The 18,061-nt window shown below is 44.5% G+C and overlaps 1 protein-coding gene across 3 annotated transcripts in view; it reads left to right on the top strand.

The window, feature by feature from the left end:
• TMEM233 (transmembrane protein 233) overlaps positions 1–12,734 on the top strand; it is a 46,835-nt gene extending 34,101 nt beyond the window's left edge. The window contains exons 2-4 of one of the 3 annotated variants that reach the window (XR_008200806.1): positions 772–908; positions 3,272–3,346; positions 10,744–12,734. Coding sequence is in view for 2 of the 3 variants with exons in the window: in XM_052654630.1 (XP_052510590.1) it covers positions 772–908; positions 10,744–10,750 (144 nt within the window). In the remaining variant the exon portion in view is untranslated. Of the gene's footprint in view, positions 1–771; positions 913–3,271; positions 3,347–10,743 lie in introns of all 3 variants that reach the window. The other 2 variants (XM_052654630.1, XM_052654631.1) reach the window with 2 other exon arrangements.
• Positions 12,735–18,061: the final 5,327 nt, after the last annotated feature.

Here is an 18,061-nt window from a genome sequence, read left to right as displayed (position 1 = left end):
AGAAACTCAGAGGAGAGAGCAGGATGGCTGGGAAATTGGGAAGTGGCAGCTGCTACTTAACAATCAGTACAGAAGTTTCCCAGTATTCTAACAGCTGGGGATGCTGTATGAGTAGATGCCAGGTGAATGACAGTTTGGTTTCAGCAAAAGAGTGAACAGGTCAGCCAGGGTCCCTGACCTTCTAGCATAAAGAGCAGACAATCTTTTTCTGTCATAGACCAAATAATAAATATTTTAGGATTTGTAAGCAATACGCTGTCTGTCCCAGCTACTCATTTCTATTGTTATAACATAAAAGCAGCTACAGACAGTAGTAAACAAATGATTGTGACTGTGTTCCCTACAAACTTTGTTTACAAAAATAACAGGCTGGATTTGGCCTATGGGCCATAGCTTGCAGACCCCTGTTCTAATGGATGAGAGAGATGTACCCATTCATCCTTTCAGCATACAAATATTTACTGCATATAATCTACATGACAATTATTGCATTGGACAGTGGTATACTGTGCTAAACAAGGAGATAGTGGTCCCTGTTCGCATAGCACTTACACTCTAATGGGAGAGGCCAAATCATTCTTTTCAATATGCTATAGTAAATATTAAGATGAAAGTAATCAGGAACTACAGAAGAGGAAGTTAACTCAGACTGGGAGTTCAGGGAAGACTTCCTGGAGGAGGTGGTAACCATGCCACTGGCTCAGATCAGCGTGGGAAGCCGTGTCTTTCCTTGTGGGTTGTCATCACCAGCTCTTCCCTTGTGTCCCCCAGGCTCAGAACAGCTATGAGGATGGAGACATTGAAGGATCCAAGCGGCTTGGAAGGAATGCCAAGTGGGTGGCTGTCGCCTCCATCGTTATTGGCCTTCTTGTCATTGCTATTTCTTGTACAGTTCACTTCACTTGGAAGTAGGTAAGCTTTTCTGTTTTTTTTTAGTATTTATTTGTATTTGTTTGGCTGCACCAGGTCTTAGTTGGGGCACATGGCATCCGTCTTTGTTGCAGAATGCAGGATCTTGAGTTGCAGCATGCAAGCTCTTAGTTGTGGCATGCGGGACGTTTAGTTGCAGCATGCAGAATCTAGTTGTGGCAAGAGGGATCTTTAGTTGTGGCGTGCAAACTCCTAGTTGTGGCATGTGGAATCTTCAGTTGCGGCGTGTGGGATCTGATTACCCGACCAGGGATCAAATTCAGGCGCCCTGATTTGGGAGTGCAGAGTCTTTGTCACTGGACCTCCAGGGAAGTCCTCTAAGGTGCCTTTTCTTGAAAAGCCCACTGGAAACTGCTAGGATAGGTTAGATTGTGCTCCAGTAACAGTCTCAAACAAAAGGGTTTTCATTTTTCCTCTCTGCTATTCCATAGGCCACATGGGTTTGTGGAAATTCTCTCCTCCAGACAGTCCCTCAGGGTCCAGACGATACCATCTTGTAGCTGCTCTGTCTGAAACAGGAGTCAACAAACTTCTCCTGTAAAGGGCCAGATGATAAATATTTTAGGCCACTATTAGCATCTCAGTTGCAACTACTTAACTCTGCATTTTAGCATAGAAGCAGCCATATCCAATCTGTAAATGCATTAATGTGGCTGTGTGTGATAAAGCTTTCTTTATAAAAACAGGGAGCTGGCCTATGGCCCATAGTTTTCCAGCCTCTGATCTAGAACATGAGGGCTTCTCAGGCTAAGACAGGAGAGAGGAAAAGCCAGAGAATCCCACATGGGTTTTCACTGCCTCAGCCCTGGAGCGTTCTTATCACTTAGGCTCATATTTGATCGACTAACACCAGTCACATAGTTTCACCTAACCGTTAAGAGAGTGGGAAATGTATGACAATAAGTGAAACTTGAAGGTAATCACTTGCTCTGCCTTAGCATCTAATCTGCTAAATGATTTCCTGCATGCCACTGCATCCAACTAGCCTGACTGTTCTTAGTTTAAGAACAGAAGGGTCTCTACCTATGTTTGGTATTTTCAGTGAGCTCTCATCTCACAAAGATGATGTTTCTCTCTGGATCCGAACAAATTTATTCTGATTTCTCCAGCCAGCAGAGATGGGCTCCATCCGCTAGAACCAATGATACTTTCCATCAGAGTTTTGCCAAAGGGCAAGGTGGTGTGATGGACAACCAGGATCTGGGAATGACAAGCCCAGATTCATCTCTGTCTCACTGTGTAACTCCTGGCCAAACAGATAAGAATTCAGAAATCCTTCCACTCTTCTCTCATAGCAACACTGTTCCTCCAACACCATTTCCCTCAAGCTGGGAAGATCAGTCTTTTTGACTTGGTTTCAGGAAGGGGCCAATTGGGTGGGTATGGGAGGAAGGGGGCACCTTTTAGATCAGCCAAGCCCACCTTGGCAACCAAGACGGTAGTGGATGTCCTGGTGGGTCAACTTCCTATCAGACAAGCCAGATCCATGAGCAATCAGGGGCCGCTGGATGGAGGAGGAGATATCAAAATAGGAAGTGTCATAAAGGAAAAAATTGATGGTTTTGACCAAAAGAGAGAAGAAAAAGGCACTAAGATGTCAAAAGCACCTCAAAGTGTCTTGCCTACAAGATGGCAAACTGATGATGCTGGCCTATGAAGGAGAAGGCAGTTGAAAGATAGATGAGAACACACCCGACTTTCCTCTTTAATAGAAGCATAATGTGCTTGCATGTGTGAGCATGGGGCCATGGGGTGGAGGGTAACATGGTGCAGATTTGGGACCAGACTTCCTGGGCACAAGTACCCCCCTTTACCACTTACTTACTGTGAGACCTTCCACCAACTGCTTGCCTCCCTCAACTCCAGTTTCTTTCTCTGTAAACTGAGGTTTATAGTTGTACCCATTTAATAAACCTGTTGTGAAGGTTAATAAGATGATGCACAGAATGTGTGTAGGTTGGCATCTGTTCCTTCTCAGTGCATAAAGAAATACAAACCATTTGTTAATTATTACTATGATTATCAACATGACTGGAGGAAGGACCTCAAAGAGTTCAAGATGCTATTGAACTGAGTTCAAGGCTTTGAATAGATGAGCCAAATTCAAAGGACGGTGTTCCAGGTAAATAAGACCAAGTCCTCGTGTTAACTCCTGGGGACTTGTAAAAACACATATTGCCCAGATCAGTGTTTGAGCTAAGTGGTTATAATAATAGCAACTGACACTGACCTAGAACTCACCATATGCCAGGTACTGTTCCATGCCCTCACATGAATTAAATCTCACTGAGTCCTCACAACAACCCCAGGAAGTAGGTGATATTATCCCCATTTTTTGCAGATGAAGAAACGGAGGCTCAGAGAAATGAGGCGACTTGCCTGATATCTCGCAATTAATTAGTAGAAAAGACAGAGGGTAAGCCCAGGGTAACCTGGCTCTGGAAAATGTTTGTTGTTGTTTTTTTGTTTGTTTGTTTGTTTTGCTGTACCAGGTCTTAGCTGAGGCTCGCGGAATCTTCGATCTTTGTTGCAGCATGCAAGATTTTCTTTTAGTTGTGGCATAAGAAATTTAGTTTCCTGACCAGGTATTGAACCCAGGCCCCCTGCATTGGGAGCACAGAGTCTCAGCCACTGAACTGCCAGAGAAGTTCCTGGAAGCTGTTGTTAACCACACCACCTCACAGCCTCTAAGCCAGCACATCCTTTCTAGTACACGCACTAACAAAGGCCAGTAGATGGCTCTTACCTTGTGGTTAACTCTAGAATTATTTCTATAATGCTGGTGCCTTGAGGTTCCAACCTGCCAGAAGAGCATGATGAGTTTGGGCCAAGGGTAAGAAAATCAAAGGGCTGCAGGAGTGAGGCAGGGAACATATTATACATGCATGAAGCAGGTTGGTCAGGAACAGTGGGGACTGTGGTGAGAAGGGGAGCAGCCACCACTCTGCTCCTGCTGGTTGTCACCACTTAGAACGCAGACCTCATGGGCCCATTTTCCAGAAAACATTGGAAAGCTGGGTCTTTATTTTAAAATCTCCGATTTTTAGATGTTGACAGTCAATTCACACAGTTTAAACACATGATGAGGGCCCCAAACAAAACAAAAACATACAAAAATCACGCCGGCAACCTGGACATTATCTACTTTATAGAGTTTCTGGTGGACAATTTGGCTTTCAAAGTTCAGTTTGCCTATTAGCTTCCAGGCAAGAAGTTTCACTGGGGACCCAGAAGTCTTCCTCAATAAGAAGGTTTCTGTGTGCAGGTGAAACACTGATGTTTGTATCCTTGTGACTGAGGTTTCGTTAGTAGTAGTAATGAAGGCTAGAAGAGGAGCCTCTCCATTGATTCTCCCTGATGGGAAGTGTTTCACAGTGGTTAGAGCCTGGCTCTTAGCACTCGTTTTGCCGGGACTCAAATCCTAGCTCTACCACCCAGACCACTCTGGCATTTTTTTTTAATATTTACTTTTATCTTACCTATCTGTTTGGCTGCACCAGGTCTTTGTCGCAGCACACAGGGTCTTCAGTCTTCATTGCTGCGTGTGGGGTATTTAGTTGTGGTGTGCAGGATTTTTTTTTTAAGTTGTGGCAAGCAGCATCTTCTAGTTTTGGCACACAGGGTCTTTAGTTGTGGCATATGAACTGTTAGTTGTGGCATGTGAAATCTAATTCCCTGGCCAGGGTCGAACCCAGGCCCCCTGCATTGGGAGTGCAGAGTCTTAGCCACCCGACCATCAGGAACTCCCACCCTGGCAAGTTAGGAAGCTTCCAGTACCTCAATTTGCCTCTCTATAAAGTGAGGATAGAATTGTTTCCCCATCTGTATGGTCAGGTTCCCTCTAGCTACTTTTCCTTCTGTGGGATCAAAAAAAGCAAAAATGTTTTCCAGAGTTAGAATTCCATGGAGAAACTAAAATTTAAAGCTTTGTCGTGTGTATGTGCTTGTGTATAAGAGAGAGTAAGAAACTAGACCTCAGTGAATGAAATCAGTTCTGTTTTCCATTAAAACCAAGAACAAGACCCGATTTCTCAGTAATCCTTTGAAATAAATTTCCCAGCCTGGCTTACTGGAGGAATTGAATCACATTGTGGAATTACTAAAGTAGAGCTTCCCAAACTTTGGGCTGCAGAAAGACTTACTGGGGAGTTTTAAAAGAGTTAGACATCTGAGCCCGACCTCAGAGGATTCCAACTCACTGAGTCATAAGTGAGGACGAAGAATCTGCATTTTCAAGCTCCCCACTCCCTCCCAAAGACGCTGCTGCAGGTGATTAGAACACCCTGCAGATTAGAACACAGACTTCCTTCCTCCCAAATCGAAAAGGAAGGACACACTAATAGCACCAGCCGTTAACAGAGTGGTCAGTTTTCATTTACATCAGCAAACTCGTCATCCTAACATGTTATATCAAACTCAAGGCCAAGGACGGGAATCATTTTACCACCCAGGAGGTGTACCACAGAGAGACGCTTTTGTAACAGTCAAAACAAGGACCTCCGTAGAGGGGCTGGGAAAATCTGACTTTAGAAAAGGCCTAGCCTAGAGGTAAGATCAAAAGCTTTGAGTTTGTCAGTTTTCTGTATTTCATTAAAAAAAAAAAAACCTATCTGAAATCTCCTATGTTTTAAAACTTGTTAAGTCCTGCCTTTTAAAAAAGGGCTTCCCATGTAGCTCAGTGGTAAAGAATCTGCCTGCCAATGCAAGAGATGTGGGTTCAATCCCTAGGTCGGGGAGATCCCCTGGAAGAAGAAATAGCAACCCACTCCAGTGTTCCTGCTGGGATAATCCCATAGACAGAGGACCCTGGTGGGCTACAGTCCACGGGGTCACAAAGAGTTGGACATGACTGAGCACACATGCCTTTATGTGTGTGTATCTATGTATGTGTGTGTGTATATATATATTCCTTACCCTTATTAAGAAAACTGTAACCAATCTCTCTCAAATGATTGAAATCTCTGGTAGTTCACTTTCTTGGAACAGATTCAGGTCATGATAGTCTTCACCCAAGCTCATATGAAAGTCTCATTCATCCTAATTTTTTTTCCTTCCAGCTTTATCAAGATTTAATTGACATTCGGCACTTATAAGTTAAAGGTGTGCAGCACAATGAGGTGACTTACATACACCATGAAATGATTATCACAGTAAGTTTAGTGAACACGTATCAGCTCGTATAGATACAGAAAGAAACAGAAATTTTTTCCTTGTGATGACAACTCTCAGAATTTGCTCTTGTAGACCACTTTCATATATAACACACAGCAGCGTTTATTATATTTATCACATTATATATTACATCCCTAGTACTTATCTTATAACTAAAGTTTGTAGCTTTTGACCCCCACCATCCAGTTATCCCTCCCCTCAGAACCTGCCTCCAGTAACCACAAATATGATCTTTTTGTATCACCTATCCTAATTTTACAGGATATCTCTGTAAGTCATGTAGTGGTTGGAGCAAAGAAAGCTAAGAGTTTGATGACATCAGATCTGTTAGAACTGGGAATTACTGAGCTCAAATTTATTCAACAGTTTGGGATAGAATGCTGAGCTGGCAGGAGAGAAGTGCTCTGTTCATATGGAATCAGAAACTTGCAGTCTCTTGGATTTATCAAATTCCCTGTTCACAGGTTGCTAGGGAAAGTAGAGAAATGAATCACAGAGGTGAAACATTTAAATACTGCAGCCATCTGTTTATTGATCCTGAGTTTTCGCATCCTCAGCCAAAAACAACAAGTCTGCAGGCTTTTACTTTCTGCTGGCGTCTGAAGATTCAAGCAAGGTTAGGTTATTCTTGTCATGTTCCACAAAGCACAGGTCTCACCTGTGACAGATCCAGCAGGGATGCTTGTGAAAATACAGATTCCCAGACCCACGATCAAAACTCCGAATGGCCCTGAAGCATGCATTATCACAGCATTCAGTTCAGTTCAGTCACTCAGTCATGTCCAACTCTTCGCGACCCCATGAATCGCAGCACGCCAGGCCTCCCTGTCCATCACCATCTCCCAGAGTTCACTCAGACTCACGTCCATCAAGTCGGTGATGCCATCCAGCCATCTCATCCTCTGTTGTCCCCTTTTCCTCCTGCCCCCAATCCCTCCCAATATCAGAGTCTTTTCCAATGAGTCAGCTCTTCACATGAGGTGGCCAAAGTACTGGAGTTTCAGCTTTAGCATCATTCCTTCCAAAGAACACCCAGGGCTGATCTCGTTCAGAATGGACTGGTTGGATCTCCTTGTAGTCCAAGGGATTCTCGAGTCTTCTGCAACACCACAGTTCAAAAGCATCAATTCTTCGGTACTCAGCTTTCTTCACAGTCCAACTCTCACATCTATACATGACCACAGGAAAAACCATAGCCTTGACTAGACGGACCTTAGCCAGCAAAGTAATGTCTCTGCTTTTGAATATGCTATCTAGGTTGGTCATAACTTTGCTTCCAAGGAGTAAGCGTCTTTTAATTTCATGGCTGCAATCACCATCTGCAGCGATTTTGGAGCCCCAAAAGATAAAGTCTGACATTGTTTCCACTGTTTCCCCATCTATTTCCCATGAATTGGTGGGACCAGATGCCATGATCTTAGTTTTCTGAATGTTGAGCTTTAAGCCAACTTTTTCACTCTCCTCATTCACTTTCATCAAGAGGCTTTTTAGTTCCTCTTCACTTTCTGCCATAAGGGTGGTGTCATCTGCATATCTGAGGTTATTGATATTTCTCCTGGCAATCTTGATTCCAGCTTGTGCTTTGTCCAGCCCAGCTTTTCTCATGATGTACTCTGCATAGAAGTTAAATAAGCAGGGTGACAATATACAGCCTTGACGTACTCCTTTCCCTATTTGGAACCAGTCTGTTGTTCCATATCCATTTCTAACTGTTGCTTCCTGACCTGCATACAGGTTTCCCAAGAGGCAGGTCACAGCATTGCTAACCCCCAAAACCTAGTTCTAAGTATTCTAATGTTGTACAAACACTATGCTAAAGCTTTGCCTCTAATGCAGAACATTTTTTTTTTTAATTTGACTGTGCCAGATCTTAGTTCTGGCACTTAGGATCTTTTCTTCTTTGCAGCAACAGGGCCCTTTAGTTGTGCCATGCAAATTCTTCGTTGTAGCATGTGGGATCTAGTTCCCTGACCAGGGATCAAACCCCCCTGCCTTGGGAGTATGGAGTCTTAACCACTGGACCACCAGGAAAGTCCCTAATGGAGAGCAGTCTTATGTATTAATAGGTAGATGTAGGCTGCAAAGTAAGACTTTTTCACATTCCTGAGCCACCTGAAAGAAGCTTCGGTGATTGCTGCTTCCCCTGCCCTACCTCCTAGGAAGCTTACACATCTCCCAAGTCTCCTCTTTCTTCTCTCCTGTGATCATGCTCATGGTCACATGTCTGATGCTTGGTTGAATTCAGTGGAACTCCTTTAGCACAAAATCAGTTGACCAAACCTGGGTGTGAGGGAGACCAGTGTTGTCTGCCACAAATACAATAAATGACAGCCAGTGGAGCTGCTTCTTACTCAGAGGTGAAGTTATAATGTCGGGGCATAAAGTGAGCTTTGAATAATCAAAATTAATCTTGGATGTATCTGTAGGAGGGTGCCCTACTTGAGAGTCACACAGCGTCTCCTGATCAGCCCAATATAGCCAGTGTTCCCTCCAGTGTGGGGACGGATGGTGTCCCTTGGGTCGAACACCAGCTGAGGTTGTTGGCTGTTTAGGCCTCGTGTGGTACATTCAAACACTGGAACCACATTCTGAGCTCAACAGGAGCCCTATACCCATTCATACTCATAAACATCAAGCAGCCTGGTGGCCAGTATCTCCATTTCAACAGTTGCTTTTTTTCTCTGTGAAAAATATGAATAGTTTATTTCTGTAAGTTAAATACACATACATTGTATTTTCACTGACTTTACATCCCTAGGTGGCCTTGTAGGTACCTAAACAGCCAAGCACACTCCCACCACGTATTAAAAATGCTTGCTTGTCATTCTTAGCAATAAGAGACATCATGTTCCAAAGTTCCATTAAGGAAGAGCTTCACTTCTAAGGTTAAGGATTCCATGACTATCTCCTATTAGCAGGTTCAGAGTTAGCAGATATGAACCCATTCTGTACTGGTAAAGCTTCTACATTATAAGGAGACTGAAAAGAGTTCTCCTGACCTCAGCATATCCTCCCTTTGCGTTAGAAGGGAAGTAAGAATAAATATCATGAGGGATAAGAAGTAAGAAGCTGCTCTTACAAAAGCATAAGAGCAAATCTCTCTTATTCTTTGTATTATTGGCTGATGTAAGGTTTCCTTCCTGGCAGTTGTTTCGCACAGATGTGTCTTCAGAGAATTTTTGTGATTCCATGATGAAAAATGGGAAACATTACCTGTTTCCAGATCAAAAAGGCCTTTCTTTGTTGGTTCAGATAAGTTGCGATAAAGATAAGTCAGACCTAAGTCATCAACAATGGAAAGAATTTTGCTTTGAAAAGGATGTAAGATGGTGGAATATTGATGAAGAAGGATATTGAGGAAGAATAAACATGAAACAAATGTTCAAAAAAAAGAAAGAAAAAATTTAATGGAAGACTAAAGAAGTTTTTTAAAAAGTAAACAAAAAAAAAGATGTTCAATCTCTCCAGTAGCCGGATAACTCAAAGTAACAATGAAATACTAGATGTCCATACACACACGCACACACACACACACACACACACACACACGTGATAATATCAAGGTTGGTGAGAGTGTGAAAACTGGGATACCACACTGTTGGTGTGGAACAGTACATTGGGACAGTCTTTCAGAAGGTCATTTTCTAAAATCTGTGTGCCTACTTGCCCAGCATCTACTTCTCAGTGTCACAAAAAGGCATTTAAAACAGTAATTCTCCTCCCTACACAGGAAAGTCCCCAATGCCCAGGGCCCACCCTGGACCAGCTAAAATAGAATGTCCAGTGATAGAGCAGGGCATCAGTAGGTTTTAGGGCCCTCCAGATGATTCAAATGTGAAGCCCAGGGATGAGAAGCAAGGATGTGCGATGATGCTCAAGGCAGCTCCACTTGAAATAGGGGAAACCTTGAAACAGCCTAAATGTCCAGAGTGGGAGAACAGGTAAATACATGCTGGTTCACTCATAGGATGGCATACGATACTGCAGCTTAAATGTGAAGATACCTCCCTTACTATGGCTTTATAAGGCCCCAAAGGATCTGGTTGTTGCTTCTCCATCCACATCTCCCAGCCCTTGCTCCCTCCCTCCTCTGCTGCACTGAATTCCTCCTCTTTGAGCAACACAAGCATGCCACGGGGCCTTTGCACTTGCTGGTCCCTCTTCCTGGAGTTGTATTCCTCCTGATATTTGCATGGCTTGTTCCCATCTCTCCTTGAGATGCTCCTTTCTAACTACAGCTGTGATTTAAATGTAGAGGAAAATGCCTGGAGGGTGCACCCCAAATGTTAACAGTGCTGCTAACCCTTGAGGAGGAGAGTAAGATTCAGAAAGCCTCAGGGGCCATGATTGTGCCTACATCTGTATCATTTGGAGTTTTGCATGTGCAACATGTAAAACATGTTTCCAAGTAAGATATATTTTTCAAAAAGAAGCCAGTGCTTAGACTCCAAAGTGTGCAGAGCTGCTAGTCCATGTCAGCACTGGGTGAATTAGGGCACCAGCCGTTGAAGAGGGAAGCCCTTGCTGAAGAGGCTCTGCGCTCTCTTCTCTCTCTCTTTCTCTTCTCTCTCTCTCTCTCCCCCGCCACCCCCCCTTCTGTTTGTCTGTCTCTCTCGCTCACTCTGTCTCTTGTACACACAGAGCCTGAACAGCCAGCAGTCATCTACGAGCATGGAGGATGGACCTCATCCACACACACCCCAGAGGAGTTTTTGAGGAATGGATCCTTGACTTCAGACTGTGAGGATCTTTTCCTTCAGGACTCTCCAGAGGCAGGTCCCTGGCAAATGAACTAAAACCAGAAAGAACAGCAGGCAACAACAAAAAAAGTCCAAAATTTAGGAAACCCAGGCAGCAAAGCCAGATGAGCTGAAGCCATTGATTTTTTTTTTTCCTTAAGAAAATCAAGCCTCACTGTTTCAGTGTATCAAAAGCCGTTGTGTCCATGTGTGCATTCCTCTTCTCCAGAGATGAGCCTCAGAAAATCTTGTTGCTTTTAATGAGGGAAGAAGTCCAGATCCGGGAGGAGAGGGAAGTTCTGGGGAGAGTAAAGGATCCTGGTTTGCAGCGTGGAGCGCGTTTGTAGCATGTTTAAAGTCATCGAATAGAGCTGACTTTGTGCCTTGTTTGCTTTCATTTTTACATGTTGTAGCTTCACTTTGGCCTTTAGTAGCTCCTCCTCCATCAGCTCCATTCCATCATCAAAGATGGGGATGAAGGAGCTTTCTGGTCTTTCGCCTTAGTCTCGCCTGACTCCCTCCCACCAACCCCTTGCTTACATCCCCCATGGCTCAACTTGACCACACCCTCATTTGTCACCTCAGACAGACTCAGACTCTGAGAATGTACTTAGTGGTCAGTCACAGGTACATGGGGATCCTTCCCATCCCAGTTCTGAGAATATACTGCCTGTGTTTAATGAACTTACTTCAATCTCTCTCTCTCTTTAGCAAGTCTCAGGCAAGATCTTTGATTTTCCTGGATGCAACCTGGAAATGCCACCCACTGTATTTATTTTTCTGTCAAATGTAAACCCTGTAGGTGTGACTACTGGTCTAACAATGCCACCATTATTCTGCCTGCCAGAACACGCTAACCCCGTGTGCAAGATATACCACTGGTGGTACACAAAGATAACTTTTAAGTCATTTGCAGCCACAAGATTAAGTGTCACTAAATCACAAAGAACATTTGCATTTTTCTTTTTCAATCCTGATTACATTTTAGAGAAAGTCTCTGTTTAGTGCTCATGGGTCCTCAACACCTTTCTGATTCTTTGGTTTGTTTCCCTTCTTAATAAAGAGCAGACCTCAAGTTCAAAGTCTTCTGTTTAGACAAAATTTAATAACTTAGTGGGTTTTCAGTCTATGTATTTTATTGCTTTCCATTTATGAGTCTCCACTTAGGAATATAATTTTCTTGTCAAATGCATTTACTTACAAAAAGAAGTGGACTCAAAGAAAATATTAAGTGATTAATACAAAAGGTGATAAGGGCATATATGTTAAAAATAACTTCAAAAACTAGTACTAGAAATCAAGAAAATAACCTTCCTAAGCAAAAGAAGAGGCAGCTTATTCTAAGTGAATGAACTAGTGCCTAAATCAAAACACCTGAGTTTCAATGCCTTCTTTGCCACTATCTATCTATGCAAGCCAGTTTTAGGCAAGTTTCTCAGCCTTCTGTGCCTCAGATTTCTTCATCTGGAAAACGGAGATAAGAACACCTGCCTACTTATCTCGGAATGGTCAGTATGATAATTAATCACCATGATAGATACGATTGCCCCAGAGGGAAAATTCTAAGTGTTACACAAATACAAAGCATCGTTCTTAGATTATTGTGGATCCCAGGGATTTGTTAAAAACCCTGGACCCTCACAAAAAATAAACACGGGTGGACACCAGATTCTACTTGTCATTTCACCCAGACGTCCGTCATGAGCCAGCACTTGTCCCAGGAGGACATGAACCAGGAATACCAATTCTCAGCACACAGAGATCCCAGCATCATTCCAGTATATGGATCTTGATTTCTGTTCCACACACCTTGTTTTCTGTTTGTTTGTATTCAAGTTCCTGATCTTTTATCCAAATCAAATGATGTGTTGCTGAGAGGCAGAATAAAAATGGTTTTAAGAAACCTGGTTTGCCATGGTGCGTACATTGTGTTTCCTTGGGGTTCCCAACCTTCTTGAGACTCCCATAACCATAACGGGCTCATTCATCCCAGCCTCAGCGAAGACCACAGAGAGGCTGAGGGTTGGACTAAAGAAAGAAGTGAAAGTGAAGTTGCTCAGTCGTGTCCAACTCTTTGTGACCCCATGGACTGTAGCCTACCAGGTTCCTCCGTCCAAGGGATTTTCCAGGCAAGAATACTGGAGTGGGATGCCATTTCCTTCTCCAGATCTTCCCGACCCAGGAATTGAACTCAGGTCTCCTGCACTGTAGGCAGACGCTTTACTATCTGAGCCACGAGGGAAGTCCAAGGGTTGTGCTAGCAAGGTATCAACTCATATCTAGCTTATGGCCTGAAGTGCCCTTCTAGGTGGCACTGAAAGTGTTGGCCCCACTAAAGTCAGAGAGCTCTGGGCTCAAGATGAGGGACTGATTTTTTTTTTTCCCGGGCCCCCAAGTCCTGGCAGAGAGTTTTGATATTGACAGAGTGAGGTGATGGTCTTCTCCTGCAGGGCTCAGATCATGCCTGCTTCACTCCAGAAAGCACAGTTAGAAAATGGATTGGCCAAGAGCCAGGGGACTGTTTCAGCAGCCAGTGGACCAAAAAAAAAAAAGGTCTACAGCAAAGAGTTTACTTGTTCATATAGCTGAAAATGAAAATTTCAGAGATAACTTCAGGTATGGCTGGATCTTGGTGTTCAGTATTGTTAAGAACATCTCCCTTACCTACTTCTCAACTTCCTGAGCACATTTTGGTTTCACAGAGGCACAGTGTCTGCCAGCATCTTCAAATTTCTTCCTACCAGCTAAGCAATGTCTATGGAAATAAAGTAACTCTGCCATAATAGCTACAAGGAGAAAAAGTTTCAATTTGAGGTAATGCAGGATTGATTTGGAGCAGGAACCAAACTATGGAAATAAAGTAACTCTGCCATAATAGCTACAAGGAGAAAAAGTTTCAATTTGAAGTAATGCAGGATTGATTTAGAGCAGGAACCAAACCATTAGAATGAATACTAGCCATTAACGCACAGGTGTGGCCACCTGTGCCACAGAGTGACGCAGTGTCCAAGGCTGTGTGGCGCCCTCTCTGGCAGGAAATGAGTCAGGATTCAGCCGGCGAAATGGAGGGTGAAGTCAGCTCCACCCAAACTTTATGGATTGAGAGTGTGGGAAGGGTGGTTTCCCAAAGGAAAACCAAAGTGCTTTCTACCAGAAGAAAGGAGAGACAGATGCTGAACAGAAAAAAACCAATAACAACCACTGTCTGCTTTACGTAGGCTGCTTCTTACTATGCCTGTCACAAGCAGGGGGAAAGTCATCTGCTAGCTTTCTGGACGATTTCCCCATTGTGCTGTCCCTCGCCTCCATTTCCTCATCAGCTCTTTATTGACAGAGCACCTGTTCAACCATAGAAACTGTGCTAGACTTTGGAGATTCCAATAGGACAGAGACCCTTGAGTACAGTTATCGGGCTAGTGGGGAACAGGCACATAGAGAAACAGAAGGACCTGTGAGGGTGCCAAGGCAGAGGCAAGGAGCAGTGTCATGCAGTCCCTTTGCAGGAGGGAGCACTGACTGGCTCCGCAGGTAAAGCCTCAGGGAGGGAATGTCCCTGACCCGCTGCTCTGTGCTTTGCTAAGCGTGATATGGCTACAGCCTTTGAAGTGGCCCTGTCTTTACCCGCAAGTTACGGGCAGAAGCAGATGCAGACGTAAAATCGCTGGCCTCAGCTCCTGGATCAGCAAATTATCTCTGGCCCACACCATGACAGCTGCGTTCAGCAAAAGAGCGTTGTGCGTGTATCTTGATATGTAACCCTAGATCCAGGCTTCTAAATATAAGGGACTATCTTGGGTTGCTGATTTAAAAAAGAAAAAGAGCATTCTAAGATAGTGTCCACATTCATTGGTTGCTGCCAATCCTTAAAAAAATTATTCATGGATGTTGAATGTTTGAGCCTGGAGAGTTACCCTATTAAAAATAGGTCCCTGGATCAAGACACTTTGAATTCCAATTTGACAGATACAAAGATGCCTGATACCCAGGCATCACCCATCCATCCCTAGAGAAGGCCACAGAAAGAAGGAATTCCCTTTCCAACAGATTTATTGATTATTTATTCTGACAGAGGTTAATTTATTGAAGGTCAGGAGAGGGAAGTACAAAGTTGACTCGGTGCTTTTGTGTGTGTGTCAGGTAAACCTGAGTTTCATCTGGTGTACCTGTTCTAGACCTCAGATGAGTGGTCAGGTCAGATCTGTGATGGTCCAATCAAAGTGTCACAGCCATGCGCTGGTTCACCAAGGCGCCCTGCCCTTTAGTTTTCCCAGGCCATCCGCTCCTGGCACCACCGCCAAGTGTTGACTCCACTGGGTGACATGGAATCCCAGGTATGGGGACTGCTTGTGCTCTGGAGCGAGGATATCGACAGGAACTCAGGAGTGGCCAAGTCCTGCTTCTGTAAAGGTGATAGGTGGCCTAACGGCCAGCGTGAAAGAGGGCCTAAGACAGATCCCAGCATTTAGTAGGTAAGGTGAATATTTCTTAAGCCACTACCAAAGCTCATCTGAACGATGACAGTGGTCTTCTTAGAGGCCTTCCTGTGTGTTTATCTCTGATTGATGCTGTAACAAAGACTATACAAACTTGGTGACCTAAAAACAATCCACATTTATTTCTTATTTATGTATTTTTATTTATTTGGCTTCCCTGGTGGCTCAGATGTTAAAGAATCTGCCTGTAATGCAGGAGACCCAGGTTCAATCCCTGGGTTGGAAAGATTCCCTGGAGAAGGGAATGGCAACCTACTCCAGTATTCTTGCCTGGAGAATTCCACAGACAGAGGAGCCTGGTGGGCTCCAATCCATAGGGTTGCAAAGAGTCAGACACGACTGAGCAACTAAGCACACACGCACATTGGTTCACTGGGTCTTAGTTGTGGCATATGGAATCTTCAGTTGCAGCCCGCAGGCCCTTTCTTAATTTAATTAATGATTTATTTATTTTCGGCTGCGTCGGGGCTTCCTTGCTGGCTTTCTCTGGCTGCGGTGAGCAGGGGCTACGCTGCTGCAGTGCATGGTCTTCTCACTGCAGTGACTTCTCTTGTTGCCGAGCTTGGGCTCTAGGGCACTCAGGCTTCTGTGTTTGTGGTGCACAGGCTTGGTTGCCCTTTGGCATTAGACCTTAACCTAATCCTGCATTGGCGGGCGGATCCTTAGCCACTGGACCACAAGGAAAGTCCTAGCATGTGGGCTCTTAGTGGCAGCGTGTCAGATCTAGTTCCCCGACCAGGGCTGGAACCCAGGCCCCCTGCATTGGGAGCGTGGAGTCTTGGGCCACCAGGGAAGTCCCACAGTCCACATTTCTTATCTTACTGTTTTGGAGGTTAAACATCTGCAGCAGATCTCACTGGGCGAAAATCAAGCTGCTGGCAGGCTGGCATTCCTTCCTGCAGGCTCTCAGGGAAAATCACTTTGCTTGACTTTTCCACCCCCTGGAGGCCACCCTCATTTCTTACTTCCTGGCCTCCTCCCATTTTCAAAATCAGCAAAGGCCACTAGAATGTTTCTCAAGTCATCTCTTTGGTTCTGACTCCTTTGCCCTCCTCTTCCCCATCTAAGGACCCTTATGATAACATTGAACCCACCCAGATAATCCTGGATAATCTCTGTAATTTAAAGGCAGCTGGTTAGCAACTTTAATCCCATGGGCCACTTAAATTCCTTTGTTGTGTTCCTGCTTAGCTCAGTTGGTGAAGAGCCTGCCTGCAATGCTGGAGACCTCAGTTCAATTCCTGGGTTGGGAAGATCCCCTGGAGAAGGAAATGGCAACCCACTCCAGTATTCTTGCTTGGAAAATCCCATGGACAGAGGAGCCTGGCAGGCTACAGTCCATAGGTCGCGAGAGTTGGACACAATTTAGCCATCTTTCTTTTCTGCTGTGTAACCTAACACAGGTTACTGGGATGTCTTTGGGGGTTCGTTATTCTGCCTGCCACACCCTGCTTTCACCTTCGTCCTCCTCCAGCATCAGCACCTCACTTCAGGTCAGAGCAATCTCAAAACCTAAATGGGACCACATTCCTCTGCTGAAACCCAACCCATCCACCCAATGGCCTTCCGTGCAATTAAAACCCAAACTTTTACCAAGGCCTCCAAAATCAGACCTCTGCTGCTGCTCAGATGTCATCTCCTTGTTGTTCGGTCGCTCAGTCATGTCTGACTCTTTGCAGCCCCACAGGCTGCAGCACACCAGGTTTCCCTGTCCTTCACCATCTCCTGGAGTTTGCTCAAACTCATATCCATCCAGTGAGTGATGCCATCCAACCATCTCATCCTCTGTCATCCCCCTTCTCCTCCTGCCTTCAGTTTTTCCCAGTATCAGGGTCTCTTTCAGTGAGTCAGCTCTTCGCTTCAGATGGCCAAAGTATTGGAGCTTCAGCATCAGTCCTTCCAATGAATATTCCGGGTTGATCTCCTTTAGGATTGACTGGTTTGATCTCCTTGCAGTCCAAGGGACTCTCAAGAGTCTTCTCCAATGCCACAGTTCTAAGGGGTTCTCAAGGCAAGAATGCTGAAGTGGTTTGCCATTCCCTTCTCCAGTGGACCACATTTTGTCAGAACTCTCAACCTTGACCCATCTGTCTTGGGTGGCCCTACACGGCATAGCTCCTAGTTTCATTGAGTTAGAACAAGGCTGTGATCCATGTAGATGTCATCGCCTACCACTGCCCTTACCTCCCTCTGCTATAGCCACTCACTGGCCAACTGGCTGTTCCCCAAACGTGCCAAGATCATTCCCGCTACAGGGCCTTTATATGTGCTATTTCGCCTGCCCATAATACTGTTTCCCAGCTTTTCATAAGACTGGCTCTTCCTCTCCCTCCCCGTCTCAGCTTCTCAGAAAGAGATGAGCTAACCCCTGTCAAAGGCAGCCACCTGCTTCTAGTCCCTCATTAGCATATCGCTCTTTTATTTCCTCCACACCTAGAAAAAGACGAAGTCCACAACAGATAACCTACAAATATTGTTGAATGAGTAAACCATTCTTCTTCCCATGTCCCCTTCCTCTAACTAATGTCCACTCCTTTGCCTCAGGGTAGATTCTTGTATTCAAGGAAGCCTCGCGTATGCCAGTTTTTCAAGAACATTGGGGTCTCCCTTTGCCTGCTCACTCAGACTGCAATTTTACTTTGAGGTCTTATCACGGTGGTAGATACAATAATCAATTGTGTAATGATCTTTTTTTTTTTTTAATTGTCTTTTCCAGCAGACTGTCAG

This window comes from Budorcas taxicolor, chromosome 17 (assembly GCF_023091745.1).
Source record: "Budorcas taxicolor isolate Tak-1 chromosome 17, Takin1.1, whole genome shotgun sequence".
In the NCBI taxonomy this organism is placed as follows: Eukaryota; Metazoa; Chordata; class Mammalia; order Artiodactyla; family Bovidae; genus Budorcas; species Budorcas taxicolor.
The sequence above is the reverse complement of the archived record's forward strand: the minus strand, read 5'-3'. Positions and strand labels throughout refer to the sequence as shown.